General features: G+C 41.1%; 2 protein-coding genes and 1 pseudogene across 3 annotated transcripts; 2 read left to right on the forward strand and 1 right to left on the reverse strand.

Annotated features, from left to right (window-relative positions):
• Positions 1 to 3,431: 3,431 nt before the first annotated feature.
• LOC106611095 (protein TMED8) lies at positions 3,432 to 5,616 on the forward strand. 2 transcript variants are annotated; one of them, XM_014210961.2, is made up of 5 exons: positions 3,432 to 3,642; positions 3,863 to 3,959; positions 4,033 to 4,129; positions 4,350 to 4,661; positions 4,829 to 5,616. In XM_014210961.2, the coding sequence occupies exons 2-5, from the start codon at positions 3,915 to 3,917 to the stop codon at positions 5,044 to 5,046; spliced, it is 672 nt and encodes a 223-aa protein (XP_014066436.1). In that variant the 5' UTR covers positions 3,432 to 3,642; positions 3,863 to 3,914; the 3' UTR covers positions 5,047 to 5,616. The 2 variants fall into 2 exon arrangements, with proteins under 2 accessions (XP_014066436.1, XP_014066437.1); XM_014210962.2 differs by having other exon boundaries at positions 4,368 to 4,661; positions 4,829 to 5,610.
• Positions 5,617 to 12,316: 6,700 nt separating this feature from the next.
• Positions 12,317 to 16,657, forward strand: zgc:163014 (rab9 effector protein with kelch motifs). Its single transcript, XM_014210844.2, has 13 exons — positions 12,317 to 12,642; positions 12,786 to 12,962; positions 13,040 to 13,145; positions 13,349 to 13,462; positions 13,595 to 13,711; positions 13,807 to 13,975; positions 14,064 to 14,186; positions 14,322 to 14,509; positions 14,615 to 14,811; positions 14,939 to 15,030; positions 15,123 to 15,177; positions 15,448 to 15,545; positions 15,650 to 16,657. The coding sequence occupies exons 1-13, from the start codon at positions 12,581 to 12,583 to the stop codon at positions 15,874 to 15,876; spliced, it is 1,725 nt and encodes a 574-aa protein (XP_014066319.1). The 5' UTR covers positions 12,317 to 12,580; the 3' UTR covers positions 15,877 to 16,657.
• Positions 16,658 to 16,673: 16 nt separating this feature from the next.
• Positions 16,674 to 18,637, reverse strand: LOC106611094 (maleylacetoacetate isomerase-like; annotated as a pseudogene).
• Positions 18,638 to 23,773: the final 5,136 nt, after the last annotated feature.

Raw genomic sequence — 23,773 nt, forward strand, 5'->3', positions numbered from 1 at the left:
AGTTCACTACAAAAATGTTTAACTGTAATGGGAATTGTAATGCATGTGATAATAGAGAATATTGTTTATTGTACATAAGTGTACAGTTGATCTTCACAATTTGTATTTAATGCATGAAATATTCTTAAAAGGGAAATAAACTAATGTCCACTGAAATATATTGCCTTTTGAGAAGAAAACCAAAGATTTTGTGGCCAAACATTATCTCCTTTATAATAATGTTCATCAGTGCAGCATAAAAAAATAGGAGACAAGTGCGACGCCAGTTGGTAAATTTGTTGTACTACTCGCATACCGTACTTGTGCAAATATTGATAAAACGTAACCTTACAATAGTACATTGTCATGCCCAATACTATCACAGCTTATTAAATAGACACATTCGAAATTCGTGACATACATTTACTGATTGCATTGTTTCGCTTAAGCAGTTCGCTTCTCACCTAATCACCTGCTAATAGTCAGAATTTGGCATCTCCATTATAAGGCAAGCCAAGAGTGTAAGTCTGGTTTGGAATGGCGTTTTATTTCACACTGGAAGCAAACAAAGAGTAAGCTAAAATAGTTACTGTATATTCCTGAATTAGTCAGTCAGCAGAGAGTTAAAGTGACAGTACAAAAGTGCAGACTGGACCGTAGTTTTATGGACACAATCAATTGTTTTTTCCCTTACAGTGCTATGTTTGTGCCATATAGTGTCAAGGGGCCCCACGCAAACTTTTTCATTCCAACTCATCTGTTTTGCTATGGACTCTAGTGAGTAGATTATTTTGTATGGCGCAATATGTATGTCCAATATGACAAAAACGATTGGATTTAAGTTGATGGGCTGCTCTATATCAGGGCCATCAAATGGGCAGCCACTCCCCCCTGAGTGTAACCTCTGTGGATTTGGAAATCTAGAAGTGCTCCTGAGGAGAATGGACCCCCTTTTACTGTGACACAACATACAAATCATTTTGTACAGTGCAATATGTATATGTCCAATATCAAAAACTCTTTAAGGGGTGCAAATTGAGCAGCAACACTCCTTGGGGTGTAAACTCTGTGGATTTGGAAAATAGAAGTGCTCCTGAGTAGAATGGATGAAACGTTTTATTGCGACACAACGTACAGATACTTTTTGTAAGGGGCAATATGTATATGTCCAATTTTTTTTTTTAAAGATTGGATTTATACTGACCAAAAATATAAACGCAACATGTAAAGTGTTGGTTTTATGAGCTGAAATAAAAGATCCCAGACATTTTCCACATGCACAAAAATCGTATTTCTCTCAAATTTTGTGAACAAATTTGTTTACATCCCTGTTAATGAGCATTTCTCCTTTGACAAGATAAGGGGTTGGGATGTGGGAGTGGAGTTGCAGGGCGGGGGATAGAATGAAGGTCAAAGACAAAAGTATAAAAAACAAAGTAAAAATAAAACATAAGAAAAAGTAAGTTTGAATGACACTGAGGGGCAGTGTTTTTCCATCTAATACCGGTTTGCCTGAGGCTGATGCCTTGCAGGTGTTTGTACACGTGCATATACACACACACACTCAATCAAATGCACATGCACAAAGGTAAATAGTGCCATACATACACTCAAACATATTCAGTTGGCCTTGCTGTTATGATTTTTGTTGTCATTGATATCTTTGTTGTTTTTTTGCATAGTTTTCTGTTTTCCTTTGTCTCTCTTTTTTCTCTTTTGTTCAGTTGTTGGTGCATTGAGGGGTGGGGAATGGAATATTCTTTTTCTCTGGGGGGGTCTCGGATGGTTGAGGGGCAGCTCTTGGTGAACTGTGGGGGGGAGCTTGGGCCGGTGGTTGATGGATCGCTGGTTCCGGTCCCTGTTTTTGATCTTGTGGGAGATCTGTCGACGTGCCCTTGAGCAGGGCGTTGACCCTGGTTGCTTATGTGTGTCGCTCTGGATGGGAGTCTGTTAGATGACTGTGGCTGAGGTCTTAATGATGAAATGCCTATGTATTGTTATGTTGTAAATGTGAACATGAATTAATGCCCCCATTTCAGATTACTCTGACGTTCCCAATGATTTATGAAAACTTAATTGATGGGTCGATGTCCTCATTGTGGTTTTACAGACGTTTTATATACACACTTTATAAGAATAGTTATGAAATGAACATTGTTATATTTGGTAACTTATTTTCCCTCGACTCCAACACCATTCGATGCATTGAACGGATGTGGGTGTCTACGTAAGGGTGCTAATATTTTTTTTAAATCACAAAAGCCTTGGGGTCGATACGTAAGGCGTATTAAAGAGCAGTGTGCGGGTTTCTTCTTATTTCTAATCTTATTCACCTATTACCATGCACCTGCAAAAAAGATAGCTCAGATGTGCGAGTGCCTTTATCATTATCTCTGGTAGTTTTTTATTTTATTTGTAATTTGTTGACGAGTTACAAGATTATGTCGAGATGCATCGATTCCAAGAATGTCAGGGGATCTTACGACTAGTTCAACTGGCTAGCTAACTATAGCTAACGTTAGCACGCGTACCTCCAGCTCAGAATAGCCAGTGGGTGCAGTGATTGCTCAGCGGGGACATCAGCATGCCAGTAGCAGTCTGTAACAACTCAATGTATCTGTTACATTTTATCATGAAATTGGTTTCAAATCTGTTGCAATTATGTGACCAGGAAGCTATCTAGGAATGTTACTTTGTAACCGCGCGCGCACCAATCGGACTTAAGTTCGCGGACTAAATCAAATCAGTTTGTTGGTTGCGTACGCAAAATCAATCAAATGTATTTATCAAGCCCTATTTACATCAGCAGATGTCATGAAGTGCTGTACAGAAACCCAGCCTAAACCCCAAACAGTAAGCAATGCAGATGTAGAAGCACGGTGCAGCGAAATGCTTATGTTTCTAGCTCCAACAATGTAGCAATATCTATCAATTCAACAACAATACCCCCCTCCCCCAAAAACTTTTTCGTATGTTTTTACGTTGGTAAAAAAAAACAATGATGGTGTCTATTCGTTTTTACGTTGGTGAAAATGTATTCTGGTGTCTATTCGTTTTTACGTTGGTGAAAATGTATTCTGGTGTCTATTCGTTTTCTTTCATGATACAGGATCTGAATGCCTTCCAGACAGATTGACAATGTCTTCTGATATGATGGTAAACTGCGCTTTATGGTGTGTTCAAGACAACTTGAAACTGTGAAAAATACGAGGTCAAATAATGACGACACTGATCTTCAGGTCGAAGCTCAAGAAAGAGGTCCGAGTTGGAATTCCGAGTTAGGTGACCGTTCAAAACAATTTTCCCCAGCTCGTTTTTTTCTGATTTCCAGTTGTCTTGAATACACTGTAGTCGGAGATTTCCGAGTTCCAAGTTGTTTTGAACGCGGCATTCGTGTGTGTGTGTGTGTGTGTGTGTGTGTGTGTGTGTGTGTGTGTGTGTGTGTGTGTGTGTGTGTGTGTGTGTGTGTGTAAAGGGGAGGGATAGAGAGAAGTGGTGGGGGACTTAATACAGTACGCTATTTAGAGCGAGATTGAACGGTGTTTATGCATTCATTTTAGAGATAGATGAATTAGAGGCTACTTCGGAGCGTCAATCCAGACTGACAGTGTTATCGGTTTCCTCTTTCCCTTGGATAACGTCGGAGACCAATCTGCTAGACAGGTTACTCACTTGTTCTTGCTAGACCTACTTTGATCTTTTGCTGTATATCTACTGTATTTAATTCCTGCAATATGCTATTACTAAATACAATTTAAATACGGCATAACCATTTTGTATAGTTGTAATGCATTGCCTGTTTTATGTATGCCTTACATAGCACAATTGTATTGTATGCTGAATTGTGTTTAGAAGTTAGAATGGTCATACTGTCTGTGTACAGGCTCCAGAGCAGAGGCCTCTCTAACTCAAACCACCCCATAAGTCACCCTGATATGGATGGAACCAATGGCACAGAGGGGTCCAACCAGCCAGCTGAGGTACACATCATGCCACATAAAAAAAGTACATGGCAATGAAATGAAAATACTGCAAGCACTTGTGTGTTTTCAGGTTAATCAACAGTCTCCTGCCGGGCAGCAGGCCACAGGGGGAGATGTTGAGGAGAGCAACAGCAGTGGGAATAGCCAGAACCCTGGAGAGAGAAAAGGTGAGACAATTTAGTCTAGGGTTTAACACCCACTACCACTAAAGAGAACTCATAGCTTTCATCCATGTTCTGAAGTCTGATGTCTGTATTGCAACATATTAATAAAATAATGAGTATGCTGAAAAAAAATATATTTGACAAAGGATCTCAAATTGAGTAATTATATCACACATTTTTGAACGCTGCTCATGTTTGGTTCCTATGTTGTCCTCACATATAGTCTATGGTTGTGCTCTAGCCCAAATGCCACCGCTGAAGCCTCCCTCCACGTGGACCTCCATGGCGATTAAGGAGCTCAAGTCCAAGCTGCGACTGGAGAAGGACAGTGTGGTGACAGTGAAACGAGGAAACATTATGACAGTCCATGTGCCCACCATTCCTGAGGGAAAGCAGGTGTGCTGGGAGTTTGCCACAGATAGCTATGACATAGCCTTTGGAATCTTCTTTGACTGGAACCCTGTCACCAGCCAGGCCATTACAGTCCACATCAGTGAATCCAGTGACGACGAAGAGGAGGAAAATCCGCTAGAAGGTCAGTAGGCACCTCCTCTTTTGGTTTGAAATTTTAGTTCCAAACTAATTTAATACGAAATAATCTCAATTTTATTTGAAAAGATTTGAATATATTTAATAATAACTTCTCTTTAAATTAGTTGAGGTTGTAATTGTCTTGAAGGCCATATGTGTTGTCTCATGCAGGACTTATCAACACAGGGGATGTTGAGAAGGCTTCTAAATCATTGGCCAAGTCCAACATAAGGGAAATCTTACCTGTGTATCGTCTGGACAGTCACATGGCAGTGCAAGGTGGCAGTCACGAGTATCCAGGAAAAGGCACTTACCTTCTGAAGTTTAATAACTCCTACTCACTATGGCGAAATAAGACTCTGTACTACAGAGTGTATTACAGTGCCTGAGGAACTGTAAGCGTCAGCTATTGCATATGACTGTATGACTTACTAGAATTACATATATTTTTGATTCCATAGAACATGTTATGGTTAATTATAGGTGCATAGATTTTTCATCACAATCAGCGTATGTTGCTCGCTCCTAGTCTATCTACACTTAAAATCTAAGACGACCAGAGAATTATGAAGTGGGACATTTTGCTCATATGTTTTACTGTGTTTATAGAGAAAGATTTGACGTAGCCTTGTGTTTGTGCCATGTTCTGTTTAAAAGTTATGTGCCGTGAGTTAAGGCAAATTGACCATATTTTAAAGATATATAGTATATGTACAGTACCAGTCAAAAGTTTGGACACACCTACTCATTCAAGGGTTTTTCTTTATTTTGACAATTTTCTACATTGTAGAATGCCTCTACACCTGGAATGCTTTTCCAACAGTCTTGAAGAAGTTCCCACATATGCTGAGCACTTGTTGGCTGCTTTTCCTTCACTCTGTGGTCCAACTCATTCCAAATGATCTCAATTGGGTTGAGGTTGGGTGATTGTGGAGGCTAGGTCATCTGATGCAGCACTCCATCACTCTCCTTCTTGGTCAAATAGCCCTTACACAGCCTGGAGGTGTGTTGGGTCATTGTCCAGTTGAAAAACAAATGATAGTCCCACTAAGCGCAAACCAGATGGGATGGCGTATCGCTGCAGAATGCTGTGGTAGCCATGCTGGTTAAGTGTGCCTTGAACTCTAAATAAATCCCTGACAGTGTCACCAGCAAAGCACCCTCACAGTTCCTCCTCCATGCTTCACGGTGGGAACCACACATGCGGAGATCATCCGTTCACCTACTCTGCGTCTCACAAAGACACGGTGGTTGGAACCAAAATGCTCAAATATGGACAGATTTCCACTGGTCTAATGTCCATTATTTGTGTTCCTTGGCCCAAGCAAGTCTCTTCTTCTTATTGGTGTCCTTTAGTAGTAGTTTGTTTTCAGAAATTCGACCATGAAGGCCTGATTCACGCAGTCTCCTCTGAATAGTTGATGTTTAGATGTGTCTGTTACTTGAACTCTGTGAGGCATTTATTTAGGCTGCACTTTCTGAGGCTGGTAACTCTAAAGAAATTATCCTCTGCAGCAGAGGTAACTCTGGGTCTTCCTTTCTTGTGGCGGTCCTCATGAGAGCCAGTTTCATCATAGCCCTTGATTGTTTTTACAATCAAAACTTTCAAAGAAAGAATTTGGCACAGAAACTTTCAGATTTCTTGAAATATTTTGCATTGATTGACCTTCATGTCTTAAAGTAATGATGGACTGTTGTTTCTCTTTGCTTATTTGAGCTGGTCTTGCCATAATATGGACTTGGTCTTTCACCAAATAGGGCTGTCTTCTGTATACCACCCCTACCTTGTCACAACACAACTGATTGGCTCAAACGCACGAAGAAGGAAAGAAATTCTACAAGTGAACTTTTAACAAGGCACACCTGTTAATTGAAATATATTCCAGGAGACCTCATGAAGCTGGTTGAGAGAATGCCAAGAGTGTGCAAAGCTGTCATCAAGGCAAAGGGTGGCTACTTTGAAGAATCAAAAATATATTTTGATTTTTTTTAAACACTCTTTTGGTTACTACATGATTCCATATGTGTTATTTCATAGTTTTGATGTCCTCACTATTATTCTACAATGTAGGAAATAGTAAAAAATAAAGAAAAACCCTGGAATGAGTAGGTGTGTCCAAACTTTTGACTGGTACTGTATATTAATCAGACACAACATTTCTTTGGTGGCAGCGATCAAAGAACACTGGTAGAAAGATGACTGCTAGGTGGAATGCTTAATCAGGAGAGGTTCCAAAGAACTGTATTTGTTTTATTTTTTGCTTCATCTATGTCACTTTTTAGCCTTTTATTTATTTTATTTTTTTACTTGAATTGTATGATAATCCAAATGCAGTTAAACAAATATTCTGCACAACAATTCAATAATTTTTTTGCATACTGTGATTGGAATGAGTGATTGTCAATGAAAGAATATTGAATGTTGCTCCGAGTTCAATGATAAAGCAAATGGTCACCGTCTGTCTTTATGACACAAATAAAAGCCACCCCCTATCACAAAAAGCTCTTATGTAATATGGGTTCAATATTTACATTGCCAAGTCCCTATTTAGTTTGCTGGTTGTCAGGTGGTGGGTTGGTCTTTGTGGACACTAGCATTAGACTATTGTAAATACTAACAGATTCAATATATTTCTATACTGAACAAAAATATAAACGCAACATGCAACAATTTCAAAGATTTTACTAAGTTACAGTTCATAGAAGGAAATCAGTCAATTTAAATACATTCATTGGGCCCTGATCTATGGATTTCACATGACTGGGCAGGGCATAGGCCCACCCACTTGGGAGCCAGGTCCACCCAATCAGAATGAGTTATTACCCATAAAAGGGCTTTATTACAGACAGAAATACTCCTCAGATGTCCCCCCCCCCCAGACAATCCCATAGGTCAAGCTGCCTGATGGCGTGGTTACATATGGTCTGCGGTTATGAGGCCGGTTGGACGTACTGCCAAATTCTCTAAAGCGAAGTTGGAGACAGGTTATGGTAGAGAAATTAATATTAAATTATCTGGCAACAGCTCTCTTGGACATTCCTGCAGTCAGTATGACAATTGCACGCTCCTTCAACTTGAGACGGTTGTGGCATTGTGTTGAGTGACTGCAAATTTTAGTGGCCTTTTATTGTCCCCATCACAAAGTGCACCTGTGTAATGATCATGCTGCTTAATAGGTTTCTTTGATATGCCACACCTGTCAGGTGGATGGATTATCTTGGCAAAGGAGAAATGCTCACTAACAGGGATGTAAACCAATTTGTGCACAACATTTGAGAGAAATATTGTGAGTATGGAAAATGTCTGGAATCTTTTATTTCAACTCATGAAACATGGCTCTAACACTTTAGATGTTGCGTTTATTTTTTGTTCAGTATAAAAGTATGATTTGGATCGTCCCTTTAAAGTACAATTTTATGCACAGATCTCTGTAAAGGAGGAAAATTTGTATTGCGTGTGTGTTTTCTGTGTTGTAGCTCTGTATGCACCTAATCATGATCTCAAATGATTATAGCCGCCCATACGTGGTTCCAAAAAAGAATGTTTGTACCTCATCCATCTGTGTTGTGCATGTTTCCAAGGTACTGTATCATATGAATTGTGCTGTTAAAATATAAGGAACCGAAAATAAGTGTCCCATGGTTGCTGTGCTTTGTACTGCATGCAGTTCTGTTTCTTATAAGCTTTCCTTTGAAAATAAATCACAATAAAGAAGAAAGATTCTCATTTGCATTTCATTATGTTTTATTTTTTACATTTTCAACAGCTCATTTACTTTATGTTCCCATTAAGTAGTAAAGTATAGAGAGCTTGGTCTCGGCCAATGATTATCTTTCAAGATCAATCAAGGATTTTTGGGTCATATATACAGTACTAGTCAAACATTTGGGCACACTTACTCATTCAAGGGTTTTTCTTTAACTGCAGAGTGAAGGAAAAGCAGCCAACAAGTGCTCAGCAAATGTGGGATCGCTTTCAAGACTGTTGGAAAAGCATTCCAGGTGAAACTGGTTGAGAGAATGTCAAGAGTGTTCAAAGCGAAGGCTGGCTACTTTGAAGAATCTCAAATATAAAATAGATTTTGATTTGATTAACACTTTTTTGGTTACTACACGATTCCATATGTGTTGTTTCATAGTTGTCATGTCTTCACTATTGTTCTACAATGTAGAAAATAGTAAAGGGATGAGTAAGTGTGTCCAAACTTTGGACTGGTACTATATATATTGATTAAACTAATGTCTGGCTCTATGTGAAAGCATTTGTGTGTTAACCTGAGTGCTACATAACCCTCAACTGAAAGCATATATTTAGTAGTTTTGGAGAATAGAAGTAATATCCTTGGTCATCCAACGTAATTTTGTCCATTTTTTTTATTTAACCAGATAAGCTAGTTGAGAACAAGTTCTCATTTACAACTGTGACCTGGCCAAGATAAAGCAAAGCCGTGCGACACAAACAACAACAAAGAGTTACACATGGAATAAACAAGCGTACAGTCAATAACACAATAGAAAAAAAAGAAAGTCTATATACAGTGTGTGCAAAGGGCGTGAGGGGGTAAGGTAATAAACAGGCCATAGTAGCGAAGTAATTACAGTTTAGCAAATTAACATTGGAGTGATAGATGAGCAGATGATGATGTGCAAGTAGAAATACTGGTGTGCAAAAGAGCAGAAAAGTAAATAAAAACAATATGGGGATGGGGTAGGTAGATTGGGTGGGCTATTTACAGATGGGCTATGTACAGCTGCAGCGATCAGTTAGCTGCTCAGATAGCTGATGTTTAAAGTTAGTGAGGGAAATATAAGTCTCCAGCTAAAGCAATTTTTGCAATTCGTTCCAGTCATTGGCCACAGAGAACTGGAAGGAAAGGCGGCCAAAGGAGCTGTTGGCTTTGGGGATGACCAGTGAGATATACCTGCTGGAGCGCGTGCTACGGGTGGCTGTTGTTATCGTAACCAGTGAGCTGAGATAAGGCGGAGCTTTACCTAGCATAGACTTATAGATGACCTGGAGCCAGTGGGTCCGGCGACAAATTTGTAGTGAGGGCCAGCCGACTAGAGCATACAGGTCGCAGTGGGGGGTTATATAAGGGGCTTTGATGACCAAACGGATGGCACTGGGATAGACTGCATCCAGTTTGCTGAGTAGAGTATTGGAGGCTATTTTGTAAATGACATCGCCGAAGTCGAGGATCGGTAGGATAGTCAGTATTACGAGGGTATGTTTGGCAGCGTGAGTGAAGGATGCTTTGTTGCAAAATAGGAAACCGATTCTAGATTTAATTTGGGATTGGAGATGCTTAATATGAGTCTGGAAGGAGAGTTACAGTCTAGCCAGACACCTAGGTATTTGTAGTTGTCCACATATTCTAAGTCAGAACCGTCCAGAGTAGTGATGCTAGTCGGGCAGGCGGGTGCGGGCAGTGAACGGTTGAAAAGCATGCATTTGGTTTTACTAGCATTTCAGAGCAGTTGGAGGCCACGGAAGGAGTGTTGTATGGCATTGAAGCTCGTTTGGAGGTTAGTTAACAGAGTGTCCAAAGAAGGGCCAGATGTATACAGAATGGTGTCGCCTGCGTAGAGGTGGATCAGGGAATCACCCGCAGCAAGAGCGACATTGTTGATATATACAGAGAAAAGAGTCGGCCCGAGAATTGAACCCTGTGGTACCCATATAGAAACTGCCAGACGTCCGGACAACAGGCCCTCCGATCTGACACACTGAGCTCTCTCTGAGAAGTAGTTGGTGAACCAGGCGAGGCAGTCGCCTGGTACTATAAAACACTCTACTCAACAAATTGGATGCAGTCTATCACAGTGCCATCCATTTTGTCACCAAAGCCCCATATATTACCCACCACTGCGACCTGTACGCTCTCGTTGGCTGGCCATCGCTTCATACTCGTCGCAAAACCCACTGGCTCCAGGTCATCTACAAGTCTCTGCTAGGTAAAGCCCCACCTTATCTCAGCTCACTGGTCACCATAGCAGCACCCACCCGTAGTATGCGCTCCAGCAGGTATATCTCACTGGTCACCCCCAAAGCCAATTCCTCCTTTGGCCGCCTTTCCTTCCAGTTCTCTGCTGCCAATGACTGGAACGAACTGCAAAAATCACTGAAGCTGTAGACCCATGTCTCCCTCACTAGCTTTAAGCACCAGCTGTCAGAGCAGCTCACAGATCACTGCACCTGTACATAGCCCATCTGTAAATAGCCCATCCAACTACCTCATCCCCATACTGTATTTATTTATTTATCTTGCTCCTTTCTACCCCAGTATCTCTACTTGCACATTAATCTTCTGCACATCTACCATTCCAGTGTTTAATTGCTATATTGTAATTACTTTGCCACCATGGCCTATTTATTGCCTTACCTCCCTTATCTTACCTCATTTGTACTCATATATATATACTTTTTTCTCCCTTTTTTTCTACTGTATTATTGACTGTATGTTTGTTTATTCCATGTGTAACTCTGTGTTGTTGTATGTGTCGAACTGCTATGCTTTTTCTTGGCCAGGTCGCAGTTGTAAACAAGAACTTGTTCTCAACTAGCCTACCTGGTTAAATAAAGGTGAAATAAAAATAAATAAATAAATATTGCCTTCACATTAGGACATGCACTGTGGCAGTTCTAGACCATTTCAACTGGGGGGGGGGGCAAGCTGGGGCCAGTTGTACTGTTAGAGGGGCCAGTTACATTAGACGTTATTGTTGTCGTATCGTTTTTCTTCACTGCATTGCAGGCATTAGCAGGCAAAAGACCATGTTCATAATCATCATCGTTGACACTGTCTAATAACGGATGTAAAAAAAGAATGATAGCAAAAATTAGTTTGGTAAAAATAATTTCATACTCGACATTTAGGGCCCCCCCCCCCAGAACCGCTAGTGAACATGCAACCTGTAGAGTCTCACAGAAATAGTTTCATGCGTGTAGGACCATAGCAACAGACCTTGGCACGCTACAGGAATAACCAATCCATGTCCTCCGGCTGAGTCCTCTGGAATAAACCCAAGAGGTGTATCCAGGTCTAATGGTGTCTAATGACCCAGAGGCTGGCTTCTTCAGAAATAAATAATTGCCACATATGTACTGAAAAATGTACAATAACCCCTACCTACATGTACATTTTACCTCAATTACATCCACTAACCTGTACCCCCACACATTGACTCGGGACCGGTACCCCCTGTACATAGCCTCGTTATTGTTATTTTATTGTGTCAGTTTTTTTCCTACTTAATTTTTTTGTGTATTTTTTTAGCAAATATTTTCTTTCTTTAAAAATGTTTTTGCATTGTTGGTAAAAAGGGCTTGTAAGGAAGCATTTCACTGTAAGGTCTACTACACCTGGTTTATTAGGAACATGTGACAAATATAATCTGATTTTGTTTTGTTATCCTGCAGCTGCTGAAATGACGGAATCAGTTGGATAAACTGAATTGTTTAAGATTGAGACCATTACATAAATGCTATAGGATTTGATCATAAGAGCTGACCTATCTCACACATACAGCTTAAGGCCTATGCTCTTATGGGAGTTTGTCCCATGATTCTCCATTAAGAACAATCATGAGGGAGTTGATGTAAGTATAACACAGCTGATGAAACATCCATCAACAGTTTTATTTTGAGCTGTTCCAAAAAGTAATCAGATGAGGATAGAACGAGGTCACACGACAGCAGGGTAAAGTCGGCCCGCATAATGGTGAAGATTTGGACTGGGTTGAGACTAAACTGACCCTAGATCTGTGCACACTGCAACCCAATAGAGCCGATAACAGGTGCGCAGTTTATAAATTACACGCCACTTTCACTTGCACTGGCGAGCGATTTGTCCTGGTGATATTGGGACCATCTTCGTTAACGCAAATCTGCAATTTTGCTGATTCACTTCAGAGGAAATCAACATGGGACGGTTACATTTTTTCGTCCTCTGGTCGTTAAACGATGCACCCCGTCAGTTTATCAGGTAGTTATCAGGTATTTCGTTGCTGAAATTTTGAAAGTGGGCACGCAGCAACTCCCAATTTGAGCCATCGTTATTCATTACAGACATGCCCAATCTCCATCCTTGTAGTTCACAGCATAAATGTTTGTCCGTATCTATTGTAGCAAATCCAATCGCCAGTGCCACCAGGTCCATGTTCCATTGCCACTGCCCAAACAACTTGTTGTATTCAGTCTTGGGGAATGGCGGTTCTTATCTAGCGAGACAACCATTTCAGTTGATGTTCTGGTTAGCCAGGACGTGAAACCGCAGAGGATTGGTACATTGTCAGACCAAACAAGGTACATTAGCCCTATATGCATTCTAATTAATAACAATTGCAAAAATGCATACAAGGTCTATATTGCTTGTTTTAAAGGTGCTTGACTTGGGAGGGAGATTGGAATGCTGACCTTGTCCAAGAGGCAACAGAGAAAGGGAGGAGAGGAGTATATGGGAAGGTTTTGCTCACTGTTTGTGGAGAGGTATGGTTTCCAGCGTTTTTATTCGGTACATTTTCAATATTGTTAATGTGACAGGTGTCACTTTGTTGTGACATCTCACATTATCAATTAAATACTGACCAGATACTACATTGGTCTTTGCAAAGGATTCTGGAATGATTAATAACAGCCTACATAATGTACCAGTGTCTTAAATGATGTTATTCAACTCTTTCCTCAAAAAGAATGAAGCCAGTTTCAACAGCAATACTCCATGTGTGCCAAGAAAACATTCCAGCCCAGTTGAGCACAACAGCAATCTCTCCCATACTCTGCTCAACACCTCTGGGAGTCAGAGGGTAAATTGCAGGGTTATCCACTAGTTAGTAGACCTGTCACTACACTCTTGATTTTGAGGCATTTTTCTGGTCTCCACTGTCATTAAAATTGTAGTTCAGTGAGACAGAAATCAAATATGTCACTCTTTGCAGATTACAACCCCCAACTCCTCACATCTAGGAGACAGCATTTGCTATGCCGAACTCAAAGCTAACAAGACAGAAATCGATGATTCCACTTTATCTGAGAAACCCTGTATTTCGCTTACGGTAGGGCTCATGCTTGAATAAGAAACTTTCCAAGTAGGGAGTGGTGGGGCGAGAGAAATGTAACCTGTTTTTTTTTATCTTAATGGTATTTGAAGGATAAGACCCCCAGACGGACGGTGATTGGGAAGAGGGGTCGCATCGCGTGGAGCCCTGAAATGATTCCTCAGGAGGATACTGGTCGAGCATCTAGCCCCAAAAAAATCAAGTTATCTAGAGGGAACAGTGTTGAGAAGACTGGAATGAAGAAGACCAACTACAGAGCAGGTTACAGAATTCGCCATGAAATGATTTGTTTATTTCAAATAGCAGCTATTCTGCTGAATGAAAAACATTAAGGATATTTTGTTTTCAGTTTGCCCATCAAAGCGCTGGAGCCACACCATGTGTCTGAGTGATCCTGAGACGGCCATTGTCATTGGAGGAGAAGCTTCTGACCAGACTCACTGCGAGGACTCCCTATGGAAACTGGAGATAGGTGAGATGAGTTGCCCATTTTAATAACTTGTATAAAACAATTTGGAGCCAAAATTTAAATATTTGTTACCTGGCATCTTGAAATGCCCAGCACACATTTAATTGATCAAATTGATTGTCAACATTATCTTCTCAGACAACGATTTTTGGTTCCCAATGAACTCCACCACCTCTGGACCTGTCCCCCCATGTGCCCATGGCCACTCTGCGACCTATGACCCTGATTCCAAGGTCGTCTACGTGTACGGTGGCCTGAGGGAGGGCCAGCGCTACAGCGACCTCTATATCCTCAACACTCTAACCTGGAAGTGGAAGCTTGTCACAGTGAGTGTCCTGTCCAGTGCCACTTGTCACTTTATAGTTTAATTGACCTTAAGGACCTTCAAATGAAAAGTTTGATTTTCTCTCTTGTGGAAATTCTTCCTCTAGGCAAGAGGTGATATCCCCATGTTGGCCTACCACTCTGCAACTATCTATAAGAAAGAGCTCTTTGTTTTTGGGGGGGTTCACCCAAGCTGCTGTCCTGGAGTCAAGGCCTGCAGTAATGCTCTGTACATTTTTAACCCAGAGTTTGAGCTCTGGTACCAACCCATTGTCGAGGGGGACCGACCTCTACCTAGGTTTGGGTCAGTGTTCCTTGATTATATTTCTGTAGACAAGGCATTGGGCTATTAGAATATTTCACTTACTGTATCTAACCATTACAGGACGACAGTGCTTATTTAATAAACACATTTTGTGTTTACATTACAGGCACACAACCACGCTTTTGTCCAACCAGTTGCTCATTTTTGGTGGCAGGAAGACTGCAACCTACCTAAACGACCTCCACATTTTGGATCTCGGTAAGGCACTGACAGTGGTGATGTGGAGTACTCTATATAAAAAGCTAGTTGCCACGATCTTCAAATGTAATTTTCTTAATTTTTGGCAAAAGGCTTCATGGAGTACACAGCTGTGAAATATGAGAACATGCCACCGCTGCCTCGAGGGTGAGAACATATACAAAACAAACCTTGTAAAATATGAACACAATGCCCATCTGCCATTTTTCGTATTTCAGATATCTAGGACATCAACAAGTATTTGGTGTGATGAAAAATGTCTATATTGCCACACAGACCAATATTGCAACCATTTAATTCTATGCCATTTGTTTAATCTGATATTTATTGCTGAGTATCTGTAAACAACAACGATGTACATTGGTGTAGAAATTCCTTTTCACTAAGTTAACGTTGCCCTGTCATCTTTGTGGCCAGATATCATGCAGCACTGCCAGTATCAGACAACAGGATGCTGGTCAGTGGCGGTTGCAGTGCTGTTGGAGCCCTGCAGGACGTTCATATCTTCAACACGGGTGAGTACACACTCACCAAGGACTATCATTTTTTAAGAAAGTTGATGGTAATCCAGCCTCTTTCATTTGCTCTGAATAAAAATGCCTGTCTTGGTTCTTTTCAGACACCAGTATGTGGCATTCAGTGGTCTCCCCTCTGCTCTGTGCCAGGCCTTGTGCTGGACACAGTGTGATTAATCTGGGAGGCTCTGTCATCTCAGATGCTGATAAACAGAAGCAGGGAGAGTATGCCAACATCCACTGCACCCTCTTGGTGTTTGGGGGCTCCGACTGCGCTGGGACCTTCTACAATAACACAATGAAGTGCACAGTGGAGATCCCTGTAGAATAAGAGACTGGATCTTAGGGGGAGACGATAACGACCTTATTGGGGAAATAATGAAAATAAATTGACTTTTTATCCATGTATCTGGTTTACACATTCTAAATAATATGAATGTGCCATGGGCGGAACTCGTACAAGGACTTTTGAGTCCTTGGTATTTTCTGTTCTGCGTAAAGGCTCTGTTACGTTTGGCTTAGATTTCATCAAGTCTTCAGTTAGTTTTATTGTGGCTGCTTTAGGCCCCTTTGTTTGATCTGTGCTGTAGTCTTATCTGATCAGCTTTTTTTCCTGGGGGGGGCTGATTGTCAGTTATGGTGCAAGTGATGCCTTTTTATCCCATTGTGGTGTTTCACATTATGGGTCGTGGCCCATTTGTTTTAAGTGGCATTTTTCCCATTGAGAAGATGGTATACACATCAGATCTGACAAGCAATCTCTTCTGTTTTTTAGATATTTTCTCATCAATGTGTGTGTTATCACATGGTAGAGCTGAAATCAATTTTCTGTTTTATTTGAATTTAAGTAAGTTGAACTTCAGCTTTTTTACAAAACCGATTATTTAACAAAGTGCAGCCACTTTCACTTTCCATAAACTTCTACAGTAACATGTAACGGGCTAGTATGGTACTTGGGAATTTGTACAGTAAATGTTTTTTTATTGATTTAATACATCACTATTTGTTCATGTTTTTACATTTTGTATTGCTTCCCTTAACAAATCCACTTTGGTCAGCATTGGCATATTTTGTGTAGATGGGTGATTATGAATATTAAAATAACGAAACTTCTCATCATACAGGTAATAGATTGTCTTATTTAATGAGATTGAAACCAAAGACAAAGGTATTTTATAGAAGCATTCAATGATGGTGGCACTACTGGCTCCCTTAGACATCAGAGGGGTTCTCATGTACATATTTCAGCAGGTGTGTCTAGTTGGCAGGACAGATGACTCTCTTTGAAAGCATCTACCTTCAGTAAGGTTTGGTTTAGCCTTTTGATAGATGGGAACTGATCAACATCCACTTTGAACCTGTTGGGCAAATGTACAAGTCATGTGGGTTGTATGTTCAGCGACGAATCGGTCTCATACTGTGGTGTTCTTCTGTAACAATTCTGAATGACTGGTTGCCTTACCGTTCAGCATTATAGACTTGAGGGACGAGACAGATGTCTGCCATGGAAATCTAAAAGGTAAACATGGTTAGTTCAAGAATTCCTAAACTTGAAGAGATGTGATGTGATGAGTGTCCCTCACCTCGTCCCCTACACAGTACTTGCCAGCTGTCTCTTTCCAAATGGGCTCCAGGGCTGAAAGACACAGGGACATTAATCAGGACTGGAATGGTTGTCTAGAGCGAAACTGGTATTGTATGTAAGGCAATTTTTTTTAGATGAAATGATGCGCCCACTGCACCTTCTCGGCTCCTATCTTCTGTAGCACGTACAAATTCTGAAATACAAATTATCAGACGTGACTGAGAAGCTCTACAGTCATCATTGTTGCAATGGCAATTCAAACATGTCCATACAGTAAACAAAGTTTGTTTTGCAAACTTGGTCAGATCTGCAGCGGACTGTGTGCCTTCAATTTGTTATATACTTATCTCTTGTTTATCCACTTTCTTTGTGGTGTAATTCACTTACCTGCACAGGCTGGATCCCAGAGGCGATAAGGTCAGAGATCATGCACACGTTTCTTTGGGTCTGCAGGGAGAAGCCTGTGTCCTGTTCTGGTCTCCTCAATGTATTGGATCACTGCCAGCTGAGGGTGAGTGGATGAGTCTTGTCAATGTTACATTTGAAGAATTTGGAGCTAGATTTAAGTTGTCTTAACTTTTATCAGTGTATCAGAAGTACATCACTGTTGAAACAAAGACAAACCAATAACATCATTGGACTCACCGACTGTGACAGCGTGATGCCATCAATTTGGACAGCGGGCACTTGTTGCATAGGGTTTAACCCCTTGTATTGTTCTGTAAATTGATGTGTACAGTATGAGAACATATATATTTTACACCATTGATGTTCAATACCGCTTCCTAAAAACAAAAGCGTAAGGAAGTTACCTGCTGACCCCCATCTTTGATAAGATTGACTGGGACTTGGTCAAATTCAATACCTTTCAGCGCAAAAGCTGGAAGAAGCAACGTAGGTTATTTATTTCCAGTGTCAAAAGGAATTGACACTTTTCTTATGCTGTAAAGTAGGCAGAGATGTGGACTATACATAGTCAAAAGGTACTTGCTGATTCGAACCCTCTGTTTGAATGTTAAATGACGAGATTGACGCGAGTAACCCAGTCTTGTTCAGTATATTGCAATACATCCGGGTATTTCAAGCACACCGGTAAAAACACTGGAGTTTCAGTAATTAACATTTACCAACAGATGGCATCACTGTGCCATTTTACACCCATAACACCCTCCAAGAGCACGAACTCCTAAAATATTCATGAATAATGGGCTAAAGGAAAGAAAAGTACATCAGTGCACGTGATACGTCATATTCTCATATCATACTTAACGTTCCTCATTGATTCACCTTGGTTTGATTTGCCATAGTTTTCAGACAGATCAGGCATTTAACTACTGCAAATTCTGTTACTCCAGAATGATAACGAAAACAACTTTGTTCCTTGCAGCCAATATAATGTGCGCCCAAATACCATCCTCTCTGGTTTTTGTCTATGACTAAGCACTTTCCCGGCATCTTCAATTCATTCCACGTTTCAGTGTCTAGTACTGAAACGTTGCAAGCAATAATTGATACTGTTCCTTTGTGAGACAAGAGTGAGGGACTCATTGCAGGTTAAAAGGGGTAGGTAGGCTAGAGACAGTAGACAAACTATTACTTTGTTGTGCATTTAACAGCGGATGTGGCATTACATGTCACAGAATACTTCGATGACAGCTTATTATGCGGTTTTGCGCAATACTGCAAGACGGAAACGTTAACTATATTATGCTGATTATATAAATTCCCCCGTGTTTCATAAAATTAGCGCCAACTAATTGTACATTTGTAGGTACTTTTCCTATATAGCGTAGGCGACCACATCATAGAGATAGGTAGAGTACTCGTTTTTGTAGCTGTGCAACTATAGTGTCGGCGACAGCCTCAATGGCGCTACACATGATATCTCGATTTTAAAGAAGTACATTTTATTCTTCATGATAGGCTAAATCCTCCTTAATGACCTGGTTGGACAAGACTCCAACAGGGTCACCAGAAGGGATCAGCCAACAAAAGTAGAAGTCCCACCCAGTTGACTACATTTAAAATGGTGGAAGCCCTTAGTGGCGCTGCCCATTCTAAAACAGCCTTTTGGCCACTAGAGACCTCTATCATTATCTTTGGACCATATTCAGCTATTGTCTGTGGTGGACCATAAATAACCCAGTCGTGTTGTCAAAAAGACGGATCTGCGCTTTATAAATGTTTTCTAAAAAGTTGGCTCGTCTATAATTTTACATAGAGATTGGCTAATACAATTGTAATTTCAGCCAATAAGGTTCATATTTTTGTGGGAAGTGTTCTACGCCAATAAGTGATCAGCTATTTCCAGACCGCTCCCTCTTTTCTTCGATGTAGGTGAGGAAGGGTGTTTCTGCTGACACCGCTGGCCAGGGACGTAATTTGGGGATAAATCGAGCAATAAACACATTTTCATCATGGCATGGACTGTATCGAGATCCCTATTGAAGAAAGGTGTAAGAAATCATGTTATAATGCTTTACCCACGAGTTAATGACGACTAAATGCTTTTGATAGGTTTCACTTTGTTTACAAAATGATAGATCTCGTGGCTTGGCGCATGTCTTGTTATCGACTATTCTGTAGGTCACTTTTAGGAAGCATTCCTCCTTAGAAATGGGTACCAAATCAACCTCCTGCTATTGTTTTTTTTAAGTGCTTATCATATCCGCTCTCTGTCAAGGTGTGCAGCTATATTTTATTTTTATTTCACATTTTATTTAACCAGGTAGGCCAGTTGAGAACAAGTTCTCATTTACAGCTGCGACCTGCTCAAGATAAAGCAAAGCAGTGTGACAAAAACACAACAGATAGTTACACATAAACAAACGTACAGTCAATAACACAATAGAAAAGTCTATGTACAGTGTGTGCAATTGTAGTAAGATTATGGAGGTAAGGCAATAAATAGGCCATAGTGGTGAAATAATTAAAATGTAGCATTAACACTGGAGTGATAGATGTGCAAATGATGATGTGCAAGTAGAGATACTGGGGTGCAAAAGAGCAAAAAAATAACAATATGGGGATGAGGTAGTTGGGTGGGCTATTTACAGATGGGCTGTGAATGGGTGCAGTGATCGGTAAGCTGCTCTGACAGCTGATGCTTAAAGTTAGTGAGGGAGATATGTCTCCAGCTTCAGTGATTACATTTTTTAATATACTTTTTTGCAATTCGTTCCAGTCATTGGCAGCAGAGAACTGGAAGGAAAGGCAGCCAAAGTAGGTGTTGGCTTTGGGGATGACCAGTGAAATATACCTGCTGGAGCGCGTGCTATGGGTGGGTGTTGCTATGGTGACCAGTGAGCTGAGAAGGTGAGGCTTTACCTCGTAAAGACTAAAAGATGACATAGAGCCAGTGGGTTTGGTCGACGAATATGTAGCGAGGGCCAGCCAACGAGCGCATTCAGGTCGCAGTGGTGGGTAGTATATGGGGCTTTGGTGACAATGGACTTGGGCAAGTAGCTGCGGGGGGTGCAGAGCTGTTGGTAGGGGTGGCCAGGTGGAAAGCATGGCCGGCCGTAGAAAAATGCTTATTGAAATTCTCAATTCATGTAGATTTATTGGTGGTGAGTGTTTCCTAGCCTCAGTGCAGTGGGCAGCTGGGAAGAGGTCCTCTTATTCTCCATGGACTTCAGTGTCCCAAAACTTTTTGGAATTAGTGCTACAGGATGCAAATTTCTGTTTGAAAAAGCTAGCCTTTGCTTTCCTAATTGCCTGTGTATATTGGTTCCTAACTTCCCTGCTAAGTTGCATATCGCGGTGCGCTATTTGATGCTAATGCAGTATGCTACAGGATGTTTTTGTGCTGGTCGAGGGCAGACAGGTCTGGAGTGAACCAAGGGCTATATCTGTTCTTAGTTCTACGTTTTTTGAATGGGGCATGCTTATTTAAGATGGTGAGGAAAGCACTTTTAAAAAAACAACCAGGCATCCTCTACTGACGGGATGAAGTATGACTCCCATGTGTGCTGTCCAGCTAAATTGTTTAATTCATACATTTTCAGCTTTTAGTAATCCATCCAAAAATCACTGTGAAATTGACCCCGACATTCACCTTTATGTCCCAGTTGCACTTCTATGACATTCCGGATTGCCGTAGTTGTACATTAATCCTGTCCTAACAAGAGGCCTGGAAGTAAAAATGATATTTGCTTTTGTCACATACACCGGACAGTGCAGTGAAATATTGTTTTACAGTAGAGGTGTCAAACTCATTCCTTGGAGGGCCTAGTGTCTGCAGGTTTTTGTTTTTTCCTTTCAATTAAGCCCTAGAAGACCAGGTTTGGGGAGTTCCTTACTAATTAGTGACCATAATTCATAAATCATGTACAAGGGAGGAGCGAAGACCCTCATACATTTGGCCCTCCGTGTTATGAGTTTGACACCTGTGTTTTACAGGGTCTGACCATAACAGTACGCTGCCCCTGGAGCAAGTGCCTTGTTCAAGGGCACATAGACAGATTTTTCACCTTGTCAGCTTGGGTATCAGAACCACCCCCCTATGAGGTAGTAGGCCTAGTGCATCTACTTTGCTTCTAATGCTATATAGCTGAGAGTTGAAATGATACTATTCACAATAAATGCATAAACTCATGCGTTATTATTATTTGCAGCAATTGCTAACCTCTTGCTTTCTACCAGAAGGTTGGGCGCATGTTACTCCTCCTCAGTGGTGAGTTAATAACATAAATAATACTTTTATTATAAACTGTTCATTATAGTGGTTGTACAGTCATACAGAATGACACAAATACATTTTCAGTCTGCTGCCTCAGTTTGTATGATGGCAATTTGCATATGCTCCAGAATGTTATGAGTGATCAGATGAATTGCAATTAATTGCAAAGTCTCTCTTTGCCATGCAAATGAACTGAATCCCCCAAAAACATTTCCACTGCATTTCAGCCCTGCCACAAAAGGACCAGCTGACATCATGTTAGTGATTCTCTCGTTAACACAGGTGTGAGTGTTGACGAGGACAAGGCTGGACATCACTCTGTCATGCTGATTGAGTTCGAATAACAGACTGGAAGCTTCAAAAGGAGGGTGGTGCTTGGAATCATTGTCCTTCCTCTGTCATTCATGGTTACCTGCAAGGAAACACGTGCTGTCATTGCTTTGCACAAAAAGGGCTTCACAGGCAAGGGTTTTGCTGCCAGGAAGATTTCACCTAAATCAACCATTTATCGGATCATCAAGAACTTCAAGGAGAGCGGTTCAATTGTTGTGAAGAAGGATTCAGGGCGCCCAAGAAAGTCCAGCAAGTGCCAGGACCGTCTCCTAAAGTTGATTCAGCTGCGGGATTGGGGCACCACCAGTACAGAGCTTGCTCAGGAATGGCAGCAGGCAGGTGTGAGTGCATCAGCACGCACAGTGAGGCAAAGACATTTTGGAGGATGGCCTGGTGTCAAGAAGGGCAGCAAAGAAGCCACTTCCTCTCCAGGAAAAACATCAGTGACAGACTGATATTCTGCAGAAGGTACAGGGATTGGACTGCTGAGGACTGGGGTAAAGTAATTTTCTATGATGAATCAACTTTCCGATTGTTTGGCGCATCCGGAAAAAAGCTTGTCCGGGGAAGACATGGTGAGTGCTACCATCAGTCCTGTGTCATGCCAACAGTAAGCATCCTGAGACCATTCATGTGTGGGGTTGCTTCTCAGCCAAGGGAGTGGGCTCACTCACAATTTTGCCTAAGAACACAGCCATGAATAAAGAATGGTACCAACACATCCTCCGAGAGCAACTTCTCCCAACCATCCAGGAACAGTTTGGTGACGAACAATGCCTTTTCCAGGATGATGGAGCACCTTGCCATAAGGCAAAAGTGATAACTAAGTGGCTCAGGGAACAAAACATGGATATTTTGGGCCCATGGCCAGGAAACTCCCCAGACCTTAATCCCATTGAGAATTTGTGGTCAATCCTCAAGAGGCGGGTGGACAAACAAAAACCCACAAATTCTGACAAACTCCAAGCATTGATTATGTAAGAATGGGCTGCTATCAGTCAGGATGTGGCCCAGAAGTTAATTGACAGCATGCCAGGGCGGATGGCAGAGGTCTTGAAAAAGAAGGGTCAACACTGCATATATTGACTCTTTGCATCAACTTCATGTAATTGTCAATAAAAGCCTTTGACACTTATGAAATTGTAACGGGTAGTAATTATACTTCAGACTTCCATAGTAACATCTAACTAAAATATCTAAAGACACTGAAGCAGCAAACTTAGTGGAAATTAATATTTGTGTCATTCTCAGAGCTTTTGGCCACGACTGTATATGACAAACCGATTTAAATGTAACATGTTTTACATTTCTACCCACATCCTACCACAAAGTTGTTTATCGATGGAAAGTTTGTATTAGCAGTCTTTATTCTTTTTTCACTCAGTGCAACATAGAACGTCACAATGCACAAACCTTGGATGGGTCTGCCGCTGCACTTTGCAGTAAGGTGCAGCTACAATGTCTGCTTAGCCGGTTAACCAGTTAAGTGAGCTTTGACTTTCAGCAATAAGAAGGTTAAAGGCCCATTACTATTATGTAAAAAAAGCTTGACTTTTGAGTGTATATATTGTTGTGCTGTTTTCTTGACATTTATCTCCAGTTATAATTCTCAAGCATGCTTTTGCATGA

Source organism: Salmo salar, chromosome ssa09 (assembly GCF_905237065.1).
Source record: "Salmo salar chromosome ssa09, Ssal_v3.1, whole genome shotgun sequence".
NCBI classification, from domain to species: Eukaryota; Metazoa; Chordata; class Actinopteri; order Salmoniformes; family Salmonidae; genus Salmo; species Salmo salar.

Bases quoted from the DNA above. Each gene is read 5' to 3' on its own strand.
- zgc:163014 (XM_014210844.2), top strand. From the start codon at position 12,581: ATGGGACGGTTACATTTTTTCGTCCTCTGGTCGTTAAACGATGCACCC. The intron at 12,963-13,039 runs GTACATTAGCCC...CTTGTTTTAAAG, and splicing joins ACATTGTCAGACCAAACAAG to GTGCTTGACTTGGGAGGGAG. The intron at 13,712-13,806 runs GTAGGGCTCATG...TGGTATTTGAAG, and splicing joins AACCCTGTATTTCGCTTACG to GATAAGACCCCCAGACGGAC.
- LOC106611095 (XM_014210961.2), top strand. From the start codon at position 3,915: ATGGATGGAACCAATGGCACAGAGGGGTCCAACCAGCCAGCTGAG. The intron at 4,130-4,349 runs GTGAGACAATTT...CCTCACATATAG, and splicing joins GAACCCTGGAGAGAGAAAAG to TCTATGGTTGTGCTCTAGCC. The intron at 4,662-4,828 runs GTCAGTAGGCAC...TGTCTCATGCAG, and splicing joins GGAGGAAAATCCGCTAGAAG to GACTTATCAACACAGGGGAT.